The sequence below is a fragment of the Xyrauchen texanus genome, unplaced genomic scaffold, assembly GCF_025860055.1.
Source record: "Xyrauchen texanus isolate HMW12.3.18 unplaced genomic scaffold, RBS_HiC_50CHRs HiC_scaffold_63, whole genome shotgun sequence".
NCBI lineage: Eukaryota > Metazoa > Chordata > Actinopteri > Cypriniformes > Catostomidae > Xyrauchen > Xyrauchen texanus.
This window is the reverse complement of record NW_026266610.1, coordinates 57,690-74,172: the sequence shown is the minus strand read 5'-3', so window position 1 is coordinate 74,172 and position 16,483 is coordinate 57,690. Positions and strand designations below refer to the sequence as shown.

Here is a 16,483-nt window from a genome sequence, read left to right as displayed (position 1 = left end):
CACTGGGCCCTTTGGAGAGGCTCTCTCTGTCTATGAGTGGAAGAGGCCTTTGTGAGAGATTTTGAAAAAGAAGGTCAAAAATATTTCCCTGCGCTCTAGGGACTCGTCCTCCTAGTATGTGGCAGTGGGGACCCTAGGCTACCAGGATGCGAGTTTGGGGCCCCTCGGGCCCCAGGGGCCAAACTGCAGCCGATGCCTCCGCTTGGCCCGAAATTGACACCCACGCCGGTCAGGGGCCCCTGGGGCCGTGAGTGGAGTCTCGTGTCCCTTCGACCCGCTTTAGTGCTTAATTGGCCCAAGTGTCAACGAACAGCCTACGTCGAATAGGTTGCAGGACGGACGCCTGGAAAGCAGGGATCAAAAGGTCAAAAATATTTCCCTGCGCTCTAGGGACTCGGCCCTCCTAGTATGTGGCAGTGGGGACCCTAGGCTACCAGGATGCGATGTTTGGGGCCCCTCGGACTCCGGGGCCAAACAGCAGACGATGCCTCCGCTTGGCCCGAAATTGACACCCACGCATCGTCAGGCTCCCTGGGGCCGTGACTGGAGCCTCGTGTCCCTTCGACCCGCTGCGGCTTAATTGGCCCAAGTGTCAACGAACAGCCTACGTCGAATAGGTTGCAGGATGGACGCCTGGAAAGCAGGGGTCAAAAGGTCGCAGCTGCTCCAAATTTGACACGGTGGTAGTCCAGGGGCCCCTGGGTCAGGATCCAGGGTTTCGGGGTCCTAGGTGGGCCCCCAGTCTGTTTCCTAACCCTACCCTGTATTTTCACTGGGCCCTTTGGAGAGGCTCTCTCTGTCTATGAGTGGAAGAGGCCTTTGTGAGAGATTTTGAAAAAGAAGGTCAAAAATATTTCCCTGGCTCTAGGGACTCGGTCCTCCTAGTATGTGGCAGTGGGGACCCTAGGCTACCAGGATGCGAAGTTTGGGGCCCCTCGGGCCCCGGGGCCAAACTGCAGCCGATGACTCCGCTTGGCCCGAAATTGACACCCACGCTCGGCCAGGGGCCCCTGGGGCCGTGAGTGGAGTCTCGTGTCCCTTCGACCCGCTGCAGGTTAATTGGCCCAAGTGTCAACTGAACAGCCTACGTCGAATAGGTTGCAGGATCGGACGCCTGGAAAGCAGGGATCAAAAGGTCAAAAATATTTCCCTGCGCTCTAGGGACTCGGTCCTCCTAGTATGTGGCAGTGGGGACCCTAGGCTACCAGGATGCGAAGTTTGGGGCCCCTCGACTCTCGGGGCCAAACAGCAGACGATGCCTCCGTTTGGCCCGAAATTGACACCCACGCATCGTCAGGCTCCCTGGGGCCGTGACTGAGCCTCGTGTCCCTTCGACCCGCTTTCGTGCTTAATTGGCCCAAGTGTCAACGAACAGCCTACGTCGAATAGGTTGCAGGACGGACGCCTGGAAAGCAGGGGTCAAAGGTCGCAGCTGCTCCAAATTTGACACGGTGGTAGTCCAGGGGCCGCTGGGTCAGGATCCAGGGTTTCGGGGTCCTAGGTGGGCCCCCAGTCTGTTTCCTAACCCTACCCTGTATTTTCACTGGGCCCTTTGGAGAGGCTCTTTCTGTCTATGAGTGGAAGAGGCCTTTGTGAGAGATTTTGAAAAAGAAGGTCAAAAATATTTCCCTGCGCTCTAGGGACTCGGCCCTCCTAGTATGTGGCAGTGGGGACCCTAGGCTACCAGGATGCGAAGTTTGGGGCCCCTCGGCCCCGGGGCCAAACTGCAGCCGATGACTCCGCTTGGCTCGAAATTGACACCCACGCCTGTCAGGGGCCACTGGGGCCGTGGAGTGGAGTCTCGTGTCCCTTCGACCCGTTTGCGTGCTTAATTGGCCCAAGTGTCAACGAACAGCCTACGTCGAATAGGTTGCAGGACGGACGCCTGGAAAGCAGGGATCAAAAGGTCAAAAATATTTCCCTGCGCTCTAGGGACTCGTCCTCCGAGTATGTGGCAGTGGGGACCCTAGGCTACCAGGATGCGAAGTTTGGGGCCCCTCGGACCCCCCGGGGGCCAAACAGCAGACGATGCCTCCGTTTGGCCCAAAATTGACACCCACGCATCGTCAGGCTCCCCTGGGGCCGTGACTGGAGCCTCGTGTCCCTTCGACCCGTTTTCGTGCTTAATTGGCCCAAGTGTCAACGAACAGCCTACGTCGAATAGGTTGCAGGATCGGACGCCTGGAAAGCAGGGGTCAAAGGTCGCAGCTGCTCCAAATTTGACACGGTGGTAGTCCAGGGGCCGCTGGGTCAGGATCCAGGGTTTCGGGGTCCTAGGTGGGCCCCCAGTCTGTTTCCTAACCCTACCCTGTATTTTCACTGGGCCCTTTGGAGAGGCTCTTTCTGTCTATGAGTGGAAGAGGCCTTTGTGAGAGATTTTGAAAAAGAAGGTCAAAAATATTTCCCTGCGCTCTAGGGACTCGCCCTCCTAGTATGTGGCAGTGGGGACCCTAGGCTACCAGGATGCGAAGTTTGGGGCCCCTCGGCCCCGGGGCCAAACTGCAGCCGATGACTCCGTTTGGCTCGAAATTGACACCCACGCCTCGTCAGGGGCCCCTGGGGCCGTGAGTGGAGTCTCGTGTCCCTTCGACCCGTCTGTGCTTAATTGGCCCAAGTGTCAACGAACAGCCTACGTCGAATAGGTTGCAGGACGGACGCCTGGAAAGCAGGGATCAAAAGGTCAAAAATATTTCCCTGCGCTCTAGGGACTCGTCCTCCGAGTATGTGGCAGTGGGGACCCTAGGCTACCAGGATGCGAAGTTTGGGGCCCCTCGGACCCCCCGGGGGCCAAACAGCAGACGATGCCTCCGTTTGGCCCAAAATTGACACCCACGCATCGTCAGGCTCCCCTGGGGCCGTGACTGGAGCCTCGTGTCCCTTCGACCCGTTTTCGTGCTTAATTGGCCCAAGTGTCAACGAACAGCCTACGTCGAATAGGTTGCAGGACGGACGTCTGGAAAGCAGGGGTCAAAAGGTCGCAGCTGCTCCAAATTTGACACGGTGGTAGTCCAGGGGCCGCTGGGTCAGGATCCAGGGTTTCGGGGTCCTAGGTGGGCCCCCAGTCTGTTTCCTAACCCTACCCTGTATTTTCACTGGGCCCTTTGGAGAGGCTCTTTCTGTCTATGAGTGGAAGAGGCCTTTGTGAGAGATTTTGAAAAAAGAAGGTCAAAAATATTTCCTGCGCTCTAGGGACTCGGTCCACCTAGTATGTGGCAGTGGGGACCCTAGGCTACCAGGATGCGAAGTTTGGGGCCCCTCGGACCCTCGGGGCCAAACTGCAGCCGATGACTCCGTGTCAACTAACAGCCTACATAGAATAGGTTGCAGGACCGGACGCCTGGAAAGCAGGGGTCAAAAGGTCAAAAATATTTCCCTGCGCTCTAGGGACTCGGTCCTCCGAGTATGTGGTAGTGGGGACCCTAGGCTACCAGGATGCGAAGTTTGGGGCCCTCGACCTCGGGGCCAAAAAGCAGACGATGCCTCCGCTTGGCCCGAAATTGACACCCACGCTCGTCAGGGGCCCCTGGGGCCGTGACTGGAGCCTCGTGTCCCTTCGACCCGCTTGCGTGCTTAATTGGCCCAAGTGTCAACGAACAGCCCACGTCGAATAGGTTGCAGGACTGGACGCCTGGAAAGCAGGGTTCAAAAGGTCAAAAATATTTCCCTACGCTCTAGGGACTCGGCCCTCCTAGTATGTGGCAGTGGGGACCCTAGGCTACCAGGTTGCGAGTTTGGGGCCCCTCGGGCCCCCTGGGGGCCAAACTGCAGCCGATGACTCCGTTTGGCCCGAAATTGACACCCTCGCCTCGTCAGGGGCCCCTGGGGCCGTGTCTGGAGCCTCGTGTCCCTTCGACCCGTCTGCGTGCTTAATTGGCCCAAGTGTCAACGAACAGCCTACGTCGAATAGGTTGCAGGACGGACGCCTGGAAAGCAGGGGTCAAAAGGTGCGCAGCTGCTCCAAATTTGACACGGTGGTAGTCCTGGGGCCCCTGGGTCAGGATCCAGGGTTTCAGGGTCCTAGGTGGGCCCCGAGTCTGTTTCCTAACCCTACCCTATATTTTCACTGGGCCCTTTGGAGAAGGTCTTTCTGTCTATGAGTGGAAGAGGCCTTTGTGAGAGATTTTGAAAGAAGGAGGTCAAAAATATTTCCCTGCGCTCTAGGGACTCGTCCTCCTAGTATGTGGCAGTGGGGACCCTAGGCTACCAGGATGCAAAGTTTGGGGCCCTTCGACCCGTTGGGGCCCCTCTGTCACGGGAGGCCGGCCGCCTAAAGCTTAGTCTCCGTCTAGTGCGCACTCCTAGTGACGTAACTCCGAGTCCGCGAGGGTCAGAGAGACGAGGCAGGGCTCGTTCGAAGGGTCTGAGCGAGCCGCGTCGGCCCAGTGGCGAACGGGTCCAGGTTCGCTCCGGTTTCGGAGGCAGGGTCCCGAACGCGTTCCTACGCGCCCCGGTAAGGTACGGGGGCCGCCGTCCTGCGCGACGGTGCGCTAGGGAGGCCAGGTCGGGCTCTTTCGACAGGGCTCGGGCAGACCTTTGCACGAGACCGGTCCCGACGCCGTGGTTGCTCCGGTTCGGGAGCAGCGTCCGCGGGACGCCGGTCGGTACGGGCCGATTCCTCCGGAACCCGGAGCCTCACGCACTTGTCCCTGGGCTCTCCGGAAAGGTCTCGACGCGCCCGTCGAACGAGACCAGCGCGAGTCCGTGGTCGGTCCGGTTCCGGAGGGAGGTCGGGCGGAAGGGGCACTTTTTCGGGGCCCTTTCTCCGGTTCCCCGCGGGCTAGGGAGGCGAGGTTAATGTCGTTGGAAAGGTCTCGGCGAGCCCCGTCGAACGAGACCGGCCCCGAGTCCGTGGTCGGTCCGGTTCCGGAGGGAGGTCGTGCGTAATGGGCGCTTCTTGCGGGGCCCTTTCTCCGGTTCCCACGCGCTAGGGAGGCGAGGTGGGTGTCGTTGGAAAGGTCTCGGTTAGCCCTGTCGAACGAGACCAGCCCCGAGTCCTTGGGCGGTCCGCTCGGGAGGGATTCAGGATCCTAGGTGGGCCCCGAGTCTTTTTCATGACTTTACCCTATATTTTCACTGGGCCCTTTGGAGAGGGTCTTTCTGTCTATGAGTGGAAGAGGCCTTTGTGAGAGATTTTGAAAAAAGAAGGTCAAAAATATTTCCCTGAGCTCTAGGGACTCGTCCTCCTAGTATGTGGCAGTGGGGACCCTAGGCTACCAGTTTGCAAAGTTTGGGGCCCCCGGGTCTATTTTGGGAAAAATAGGCACTTAGGTGGATGAATAGGCTGTTCGGTGGGATCGAGAGGAAGACTACGGTGAAGAGTAGTCACTTTAGGCACTTCGTGGACAATGACGAAAAATAGGCACTTAGGTGGATGAATAGGCTGTTCGTGGGACTGAGGAAGACTATGGACTAAGAGTAGTCACTTAGGTGGCTTTTGGCACAATGTTGAAAAATAGGCACTTAGGTGGATGAATAGGCTGTTCGTGGGACGCTGAGGAAGACTAGGATGAAGAATAGTCACTTAGGTGGCACTTTAGGCACAATGATGAAAAATAGGCACTTAGGTGGATGAATAGGCTGTTCGTGGGATCGAGAGGAAGACTACGGTGAAGAGTAGTCACTTTAGGCACTTCGTGGACAATGACTGAAAAATAGGCACTTAGGTGGATGAATAGGCTGTTCGTGGGACGTGAGGAAGACTAAGGATCTAAGAGTAGTCACTTAGGTGTGCTTTTGGCACAATGATGAAAAATAGGCACTTAGGTGGATGAATAGGCTGTTCGTGGGACGCGAGGAAGACTAGGATGAAGAATAGTCACTTAGGTGGCACTTTAGGCACAATGATGAAAAATAGGCACTTAGGTGGATGAATAGGCTGTTCGTGGGATCGAGAGGAAGACTACGGTGAAGAGTAGCCACTTTAGGCACTTCGTGGACAATGACTGAAAAATAGGCACTTAGGTGGATGAATAGGCTGTTCGGTGGGACGTGAGGAAGACTAAGGATCTAAGAGTAGCCACTTAGGTGGCGCTTTAGGCACAATGACTAAAAATAGTCACTTAGGTGGATGAATAGGCCGTTAGTGGGACGTGAGGAAGACCATGGTGAAGAGCGGTCACTCAGGTGGCACTTTGGGCACAATGACTGAAAAATAGGCAATCAGGTGGATGAATAGGCTGTTCGTGGGACGTGAGGAAGACTAAGGAGGAAGAGTAGTCACTTAGGTGGCACTTTTGGCACAATGATGAAAAATAGGCACTTAGGTGGATGAATAGGCTGTTCGGTGGGACGTGAGGAAGACTAGGATGAACAGTAGTCACTTAGGTGGCGCTTTTAGGCACAATGACTGAAAAATAGTCACTCAGGTGGATGAATAGGCCGTTCGGTGGGACGTGAGGAAGACCAGGTGAAGAGCGGTCACTCAGGTGGCACTTTGGGCACAATGACGAAAAATAGGCACTTAGGTGGATGAATAGGCTGTTAGTGGGACGTGAGGAAGACCATGGTGAAGAGCGGTCACTCAGGTGGCACTTTGGGCACAATGACGAAAAATAGGCAATCAGGTGGATGAATAGGCTGTTACGTGGGACGTGAGGAAGACTAAGGATGAAGAGCAGTCACTTAGGTGGCGCTTTAGGCACAATGACGAAAAATAGGCACTTAGGTGGACGAATAGGCCGTTCGTGGGACGAGAGGAAGAGTAGGATGAAGAGTAGTCACTTAGGTGGCGCTTTAGGCACAATGACGAAAAATAGGCACTTAGGTGGACGAATAGGCTGTTCGTGGGACGAGAGGAAGACCACGGTGAAGAGTGGTCACTTTAGGCACTCAGGTGGATGAATAGGCTGTCCGTGGGACGTGAGGAAGACCACGGTGAAGAGCGGTCACTTAGGTGGCGCTTTAGGCACAATGACGAAAAATAGGCACTTAGGTGGACGAATAGGCTGTTCGTGGGACGAGAGGAAGACCACGGTGAAGGGTGGTCACTTTAGGCACTCAGGTGGACGAATAGGCTGTCCGTGGGACGTGAGGAAGACCACGGCTAAGAGCGGTCACTTAGGTGGCGCTTTTGGCACAGTGATGAAAAATAGGCGCTTAGGTGGACGAATAGGCTGTTCGTGGGACGAGAGGAAGACCACGGTGAAGGGTGGTCACTTTCGGCACTCAGGTGGACGAATAGGCTGTCCGGGGGACGTGAGGAAGACCACGGCGAAGAGAGGTCACTTAGGTGGCGCTTTAGGCACAATGATGAAAAATAGTCACTTCGGTGGACGAATAGGCTGTTCGTGGGACGAGAGGAAGACCACGGTGAAGGGCGGTCACTTTAGGCACGCAGGTGGACGAATAGGCTGTCCGGGGACGTGAGGAAGACCACGCTAAGAGCGGTCACTTAGGTGGCGCTTCAGGCACAATGATGAAAAATAGTCACTCCGGTGGATCTAATAGGCTGTTCGTGGGACGAGAGCAAGACTCAGTCACTTAGGTGGATCTAAACGACGCCCGGTGGACGGACCAGGCCGTCCGGTGGACGCCGGTGTCGTCCCGCGAGTGCGAGGGCGCCCCCGGTGGTGTCAACCAACAGCCTATTGCGCAACAATTGCGCCGTTTGCGCTATTAGGGAAAAAACGCCGACTCGCCATTCGCTTAAGAGGCCAAACGGATCCAAATTCAGCCTACGGTCCATCGCACAGCCTATGCGTCATATGGCAACTTATTTGAATGGGCCAACGTCCGTCGAAGCGCCTATGTTCCCTAACTCCCCCAGTAACACCAGCATCTGATCTGATCTCTCCCAATAACACCAGCATCTGATCTGATGTCACCAGCATCTGATCTGTTCTCCCCCAGTAACACCAGCATCTGATCTGTTCTCCCCCAGTAACACCAGCATCTGATCTGATCTCCCCCAGTAACACCAGCATCTGATCTGTTCTCCCCCAGTAACACCAGCATCTGATTGGTTTCTGCCAAACTGGAAAACTCTGGCATGAGGTTTGAGAGTTTGTGGAGGTATTTCTCAACTCTGTAGATTTCTCACAGTGAAGGAGAAAGTGTGTCTCTGTCTTGACCTCACACGTGTCACAGTGAGCACAGACTCGTTCATGTTTGTCTGTGATCACTGAGTCTGTATTTGGTGAGGATCCGTCTCTGTTTTGGATCTCTTACAGTGTGCAGATATTCTGCCAGATTATATGTTCTGTTTTGGGCCCGATAATATTCCAATTTGCTTTGTTTTTTACTTTCATTTTCCCAGTGGTCCAATGTCCAATGTTTGTCTCTGTCTGTCTCTCTCTCTGTTTGTCTGTCTGTCAATTCAGTTCAATTCAATTCAATGAGCTTTATTGACATGACAAAGACATTTTGTATTTCCAAATCAATTACACAGAAAAACAGAACAGGAACTGAACAAGGACATGAGAACAATAATAACTATAAAGAGATAACATTGAGCATTAATGCAACATTATATAGTGTTGGAAACAGGGGTAGGGGATTGGGGTCAGGGGTCATAAACATATATTAATATATTATTTATTTTAGTTGTTGTTGTCCCTCAGGTTTCTACAGGATACTACAAATCTTGCAGCTATGTTTGCACATTCTTCTTTTTTACCCAGAATAAAAAAATGTTTTGTGTCGGGGTACATTCATTGAAATCTGGGCATATGTTGTTAATTTTGTGGATATATTTTTTCTAATTGGTTGGTATTTTAGGCATTCTGTGAGGAAGTGCAAGTCTCAATCACTCCCAGGTTGCATTGGGATCACTATAGACATCTCTATAACCAGACTGTGCTCGTTGAGTCTGTACATCCTCAGTGCTTTTCTTAACTTTCTTTCAGTCACTGTACTATGCCGAATAACATTCCAGTTTGTGTTGATTTGTAATAGTGTTTGTCCAATGTGTGATGTATTTTTCCTTGGTGTATAATTTGGTTAGGCTGAATTATACACAATTATTCTCTCTCCCTCTTTAAACCTTTCTTTATCTGTTTTGTGCTTGTGTAAACACTTCTTTTGAAAATGCTGATGAGGACTAGTGTTATATTAGTTTGTTTAGTCAGTGTTGAAGTGCAGCTGCAGGATCGGCTTTCAGGTTTAATTATTTTAGGATTAAAAACATTTGAATAAGATTCTAGAAAAGCAATAAAACATTGTACATCACCATTACAATCCACCAAAACTGCAGACTCTCATTTGAGTGGACAGATCCGTTGAAGCTTAAATCTCTTTATTAAGAGCAATCAACACCTCACAACATATATGTTTGAACAATGACGTTCATGTTGAGTGACTGCAGCAAGTCCTCATGGATTTGCCAATTGCAGCATAATATGTGTCATTCTCTTTGGATTTCATGGACGTCACCTTCAGGACTTCCTGGAAGCGTCAATCTGTCTGAAGAGCTCAGATGAGGAAGTCACTGTGGTGGACCAGGAAGTTGCTGACCTGCAGCATATCGGCATCACTCAGGACACAAACAACATCTATGTGAAGAGTGGAGCGTGAGTATCATGTGACGCTCTGATGTCACCTTCATCTCCATCAGAAAAGCCATAGCAGATCGTTTGAGTTGTGACGTTTCCGCTGGTGTTTGTGTGTTTCAGGTGGGTGGCTTACAGAGACAGGTGCTTCACAGGAGATCAGTATGTTCTAGAGAGAGGACGACACTCAGGGACCCTCGAATGGGGTGACAGGCGCAGCTCACCGCGGTCACTGCGACCTATTCGCAGGGTGAGTTCACACGCTCCCACTCATTGACTGTTCGAGCAGTACAAAGAGACGTTTAATAACTGGAGCACTGTGATTGACTCACTGAATCACGAGATGATTTAATATTAGCTTCTCTTTCTTATGAGAATTAAAAATGCATCTGAATCATGTTTGACTGACTGGATACATAACAGGTCAAGATCTAACTAATTCATCTCATTTTCATCACAGGAAGTTTGCACCATCATGGAGCCAATTTCTTTGGTATGTTTGCATCATATGTGCTACTTACGTAAACATGAGGAGTTCCGGCATGTGACGCTAGCATGTTTCTCTCTGACCGCAGCTGCGCATCTACAGTCAGACGCATTACAACGGTGAGAGCCGAGAGTTTGTGAGTGAAGCTCCGGACTGTGGCGGTCTCAGACTCCAGTCGTTCCGGGTCATCAGAGGGAGGTGAGATGATGACATCACACATGATAATCAGTAACACTCACGCCACCTTCATCTCACACTCTCTTCCTCGTGTAGTTGGCTGCTCTTCGATGAGGAGGGTTTCTCTGGTAACCAGTACATCCTGGGGGAGGGGCTTTACCCTGACCTCACTTCCTGTGGCTGTGCATCAGCGGTCATCAAGTCTGTAAAGCCCATTCCATACGTAAGTCAATGACAGTATTTAATTACAGATAAATGACCAAAGTTCTCATGACGTTCACATTTGATGCTTATTTGATGATTCGCTCAGAGTTTCACCGATCCGTCCGTCAGTCTGTTTTCTCTCAGCGGTTTTGAGGGACTTGAGGAAACGTCACATTCAGATGTGGAGAACATCTCACACTTCTTCAGCCAATCTGTGAGAGTCAACAGCGGCCTGTAAGGCTTCTCACATGACACATAATTTTACTGTAAATTATTTTTGAAATGTATGTGAGCGCGTCACTGTCGTCCTGCAGGTGGGTGGCATATGAATACAGTCATTTTAAGGGGCGTCAGATGCTCTTGCAGCTGCAAGGATATCCAGATTGGGGGGGTCACAGCAGTTGGGACACAATTGGATCATTGAGGCCCCTCAAACTGGTCAGTGCCTGAGAACAACACCCGCTGTGTTTCATCATGACAATTCTAAAACATCTTGACCATAATATGGTCCATTAAGATCAGCGCTCTCTCCCTCCTTTCAGCACAAACACACATTGAGTTCTGACACATTTATCAGGATAGTGTCAGGGGTGTGTGTGTGTTTGAGTGAGTGTGTGTGATGTGTGTCTGTGTTTGAGTGAGTGTGAAAGAGAGTGTGTGTGTGATGTGTGTGTGATGCGTGTGTGTGTGTTAGTGTGTGTTTGAGTGTGTGTGTGTTTGGTTGTGTTGTCTGGGTGCTAACAGCATGTATCACATCTTTGGTGGTGGTTTGTATGACACTAATAAAATATTTTTAAGAGCAATATTTATAGACATTGGCGTGTGTGTGTGTGTGTGTGCATGTGTGTGTGATTGTGTTTGAGTGTGTGTGAGTGTGTGTTTGAGTGAGTGTGTGTGAGTGCGTGAGTGTGTGTGTGATCTTTGTGTGTTGTGTGAGTGAGATGTGTGTGTTGTGTGATGCGTGTGTGTGTGTGTTAGAGTATGTTTGAGTGTGTGTGTGTGTGTGTGATGTGTGTGTGTGTGTGTGTGTGTGGTTTTTGTGATTTACGAGGACAATTTTGTAAGTTACAAACTGGTAATTACAAGGGTATTATGCTATAAATGTGATTTATGAGGACATTTCTAGTGTCCCCATAATTCAAATCGCTTAAAAATCATACTAAACAATGTTTTATTGAAAATGTAAAAATGCAGAAGGTTTTCTGTGAGGGTTAGGTTTAGGGGTTGTGTTAGGTTTAGAGGATAGAATCTATAGTTTGTACAGTATAAAAGTCATTATGTCTATGGAAAGTCCTCATAATGATAGGTAGACCAACATGTGTGTGTGTGTGTGTGTGTGATGCGTGTGTTAGTGTGTGTTTGAGTGTGTGTGTGTGTGTGTGTGTGTGTGTGTGTATGTGAGCGTGTATTTATCACTTTGTGGGGACCAAATGTCCCCATAAGGATAGTAAAACCCGAAATGTTTGACCTTGTGGGGACATTTTGTCGGTCCCCATGAGGAAAAGAACTTATAAATCATACTAAATTATGTTTTTTGAAAATGTAAAAAATGCAGAAAGTTTTCTGTGAGGGTTAGGTTTAGGGGTAGGGTTAGGTTTAGGGGATAGAATATAAAGTTTGTACAGTATAAAAACCATTATGTCTATGGAAAGTCCCCATAAAACATGGAAAGACTACGTGTGTGTGTGTGTGTGTGATGCGTGTGTGTGTGTGCGTGTGTTAGTGTGTGTATGTGTGTGTGTGTGTGTGTGTGTGATGTTTGAGTGTTGTGTGAGTTTGTGTGTGTGTGTGTGTGTGAGAGAGAGTGTTTGTGATGTGTCTGTGAGTGTGTGCGAGAGTGTGTGTGATGTGTGTGTTGTGTGAGTGAGATGTGTGTGTATGTGTGTTTGAGTGAGTGTGTGTGTGTGTGTGTGTTTGAGTGAGTGTGTGTGTGTTTGAGTGAGTGTGTGATGTGTGTGTGTGTGAGAGAGAGAGTGTGTGATGTGTATGTGTGTGTGTGAGTGTGTGAGAGAGTGTGTGTGTGATGTTTGATTATTTAATATCTACTTCGACCGTGTGGTTCGTGAAGCCTTCGATGGCTGTACTGGAGGAATTTCCATCTGGTACAGATATAATGGGAGGTTGATCGATGTCCAGGTGCGGTCAAGGGATGCTCCCAATTGGTCATCCACATTATGTATGCTGATGATCTGGTGATTGCTGCTCAGAGGAGGAGTTGGAGGCGCTGCTGATGAACCTGGAGCTTGCCACTAAGAGATGGGGCTTTACCATCAGCCCAACCAAAACAAAGCACCTTCCTGGGTATTATGTACCATCGGACACTCCACCTCCACAGCTCCCAATTGGTGATGGGGCAGTTGTGGAGAGAGTGGAGTGTTTTCCATACCTGGGAAGTGTGCTTATGACCAGCTCCGGTTTGACAGCAGAGGTCTCAATCCGAATCAGTCGAGCGGCATTATCTTTTCATCGGTTGCGTAACGCTGTGTGGAAGCTACCCGGTTTGTCGCTCTGCACAAAGCTTCAAGTATTCTCGGCCACGGTCATTCCCTCCCTTCTCTATGCTTGTGAAACATGGACCCCCCTAATGGAACATCATTGCCGGCTAGAAACATTTAGGCTGGCCTGCCCAAGATCCATCCTGGGTTTAACCAGGCTGGATTGTGTGAGGAGCTCACAAATCTTTGAGAGATGTGGACAAAGTCCCATCGGTGAGCTCCTTCGGCAGGCAAGGTTGCGTTGGCTGGGTCATGTAGCCCACATGCCCGGCCACTGCATGCCTAAACAGTTTTTGTTTGGCCGGATAGAGGGGGCTAAGCGGGCGCAGCACAGGCTGGAGAAGAGATGGAGTGATGTGGTACAGGAGGATGTGGAGCTGAGTGGACTTGCTGACGACTGGTACCAGCAGTGTCAAGATCGACCTCTTTGGAGGAGGCTTGTGAAGGATGCTGCTGGCCAGTTGGAGGCAGTCGCCCTCCAACAACAACGGAGGGCAAAGGAGCGACGCTCACAACAACGAGCAGAGCGCAGGGTGGCTAAAGCACAGCAAGTTGGCACAGTAGGGGGCACAGGTGGTGCATCAGCCAGTCATCTCAGTCATTCAACCCGTGTCACCGGTTGGATCTGTCCCGTGACCTCCTGCCAGCGGGCGTTCGACACTTCATGTGGCCTTAACGTGCACATAGCCTGGCAAAAGCGTCGTGGTGACGTCTTTTTTTAGTGTGTGATGTTTGTGTGTGTGTGTGTGTGTGTGTGTGTGTGTGTGTGTGTGTGTGTGTGTGTGTGTGTGTGTGTGTGTGTGTGTGTGTGAGTGTGTTTGAGTGTGTATGTGTGTGTGAGTGTTTGGTTGTGTTGTCTGGGTGCTAACAGCATGTATCACACATCTTTGGTGGTGGTCTGTATGACACTGATAACCTGTCATCATGTATGCTAGAGGAGATCTTTGCTTGAAATCAAACTGTTGTTTTCTTCTCAGCCCAAAGTTCACCTTCAGATACGAAATCGGGCGCTGGACTCCGTCCTAACCACAGAGAGTGTCCCGATTAATTTACCGGCAAAGGTGTTCCTGAGTTCTGCCGATCGTTCCTTGAACACGCAGCGCTGGATCTTCACCGACAGTCTTCTAAAGAACACGGTCAGATTCACTTTCAGTGCTGAAGCGGACAGACACGATGTGTTTTCATGAGTTGAACTTCACGAGCTCACTGAAGTCCTGTTGGACATGTGAAGTCTTGTTCTAGATGATTGTTAGTGGTTCTCTGAGGGGGTTTTCTGTAAACGGGCTTAATATCTGTCTGAAGTTCTCATGTAATAAAGGGCAGTTAGATTTTTTCTGTGTTGTGTATTTCACTGATGTCATGTGTGTAGGTGACGAGAGGTTGTCTGTCTGTGATCGGTGCAAAGGCGTGTGCGGGTGCCAGAGTGGCATTATGGGAAGAACACGGGCGTGTGAATCAGAGATGGAGTCTGAATGAAGATGGGACATTCTCCTCACATTTAAATCGCAGTCTCGTTTTGGACATCAAAGGTACAAGAGGCTGAACTCACTAAAGCTAACATTCAAAATAATTTCACTTGTTTTCTGTATCTGATGTTGTGTTTGTGTGTCTCAGGTGGAGTTACTGCTGACACGGATCATCTGATTCTGAGTCCGCTGTGTGTCGATACAAACACTCAAAACTGGGACGTGGACGTGCTGTGACCCTGAAACTATCAGGAACATGAACACCTGATCAAATCAATCAATGAGGGCTTGATACATGGGATTTCAGTTAATATTCAGATAACTGACATATTCACCCACAACCCAATCACATGAAAATGTATTTTGGGATTAGGGGATTAGAGTAAAATAAGTCTGTATGTTTGTTTTTAAATGCAGCACATTTGCACTAAAGGAAACCTCACGTGTGTGACCGCCGATACACCGAGACTCCCTTTATTCAGTTTTGGGAAAAGAACTCAAATACATTGTTTTTCAGTAGCTGAAGTGTTACGTTGGACACATTCAGATGGTATAAAGTCATTTCACTGGAGTTCTTCAGGAACATTAATGTGTGTGTGTGTGTGTGTGTGTGTGTGTGTGTGTGTGTGTGTGTGTGTGTGTGTGTGTAAAAATAATAAATGCATTAAAATACTGAAATAAATCTTCAACCTTATATCAATGTGTACAGAGACTGTTCATAAGAAGCATTTTAAAGCAAAATGAATCCTGAAAATAAAGGTTGTAAAATATATTCATTTTAAAATGTGAAGTTTGGGAGAATTCTTTCTAAATAGCTGTTAGTTACACAATATTTCAAACATCATTAGAAACATGTTTTTAAGCAGCTTTCAGTTTCTAACAGTTCCATTTAAGTCAAGTCAATTAGGGTTAGGTTGTTAAGGACAACGGCCCCCCATAACAGTCTCCCCAGACTGCTACAGTTTACTTAGGGGACTCGAAGAAAAGCACTGGCCGGTGCATGTTTCTGGTGGACCGATCGACCTTTGCCTAAATTACAAAAAAGGGGGAATCCCCTCCCTAGGCCTATTTGTGCCCCCCACATGGCCTTGAGACTTTCGGCCACTAGGTTTTTTTAAGAAAATCTTGATTCAAGAACATCCTTTATTCTGCTTTTTGTTCCAAACAAGTTCCAGTCCTATGCCTATTTGTACCCCCCAGATGGTCTTGAGACTTTTGGCTATTAGGTTAAAACTTTTAGATTTCTTCTACCGTCCATCCTTGTTCTAAAAAAATTCCTGTCTGTGCCTATTTGTATCCCCCAGATGGCCTTGAGACTTTCGGCAACTAGGTTCTTAATCTTTCAAGGATAATGATCCCACGAATAATTAAGAGAAATCAGGGAGTTTCTTATGCACAACTTTTCCTTATTACAAACTAAACCCTATCTTTTCCTAATCCAACACCCCCCCCAGATGGTCTTAGCGATATACAGCCCCAAATGGCCCTAGCGACAAGTCACAGACAGGGTTTTTAAAGGGAAAAAAACCCCAAAAATAATCCCAAAACCCCCATTCAGACTACCCCCCAGAAAGTATTTCTTTAAAGGGGAATATAAATGACACCTCATCAGTAACAAGCCCCAGAATCTTCAGGTGTTTCAGCCTTTTCTTACTATACACCCTCCTCTGGGGAGGCCCGCCATAGGGGATCAGTCCCAGGCATGTGTCACAATGTCCAATTACTACCCCTCTCTTCCAGAACCGCAATGTGTTTTTTTTGGGTCTGACTTATCCCCTTGTCTAAAGTTATTTCTACATACAACCTCCCCTACCTCCCTTCTTACAACATCCATTTATTAAGACAGACATTTCTGGGAGACCCCCGGAGTACCAACCTATCCTGCATATATACTCCCCAAACATCATAGAAATTCCTCCTACAAAAAAAATTCTAAAAAAAATCTCTCCCCTCCAACCCTCTACACACCCGAAGACTATTGAAACCAGAAAAAACAAAGTAGGTTTGTGTAATGCCGTGTTGTGCAAAAATGTACTGTTGCCATGGTGGTGCTATTCACCAGTAAAAAAAAGCTGCCCCCCATAAGTGCTTTGTCCTAGTAGATACAAAGGGGCAATTTACTCACTGATTCTCAAGCCAGCCAACCTGATCGTTAACACCGCAAGGTAT

At 49.5% G+C, this 16,483-nt stretch overlaps 1 protein-coding gene and 1 long non-coding RNA gene across 2 annotated transcripts; both read left to right on the top strand.

The window, feature by feature from the left end:
- Positions 1 to 1,849: 1,849 nt before the first annotated feature.
- On the top strand, positions 1,850 to 4,223 carry LOC127642462 (uncharacterized). Its single transcript, XR_007970368.1, has 3 exons — positions 1,850 to 2,164; positions 2,643 to 3,164; positions 4,136 to 4,223. It is a non-coding gene; the product is annotated as an uncharacterized LOC127642462 (long non-coding RNA).
- Positions 4,224 to 7,553: 3,330 nt separating this feature from the next.
- Positions 7,554 to 14,946, top strand: LOC127642459 (beta/gamma crystallin domain-containing protein 3-like). The gene is made up of 10 exons (XM_052125080.1): positions 7,554 to 9,506; positions 9,609 to 9,735; positions 9,946 to 9,978; positions 10,061 to 10,170; positions 10,246 to 10,372; positions 10,460 to 10,587; positions 10,668 to 10,791; positions 13,826 to 13,984; positions 14,218 to 14,377; positions 14,463 to 14,946. The coding sequence occupies exons 3-10, from the start codon at positions 9,961 to 9,963 to the stop codon at positions 14,549 to 14,551; spliced, it is 915 nt and encodes a 304-aa protein (XP_051981040.1). The 5' UTR covers positions 7,554 to 9,506; positions 9,609 to 9,735; positions 9,946 to 9,960; the 3' UTR covers positions 14,552 to 14,946.
- Positions 14,947 to 16,483: the final 1,537 nt, after the last annotated feature.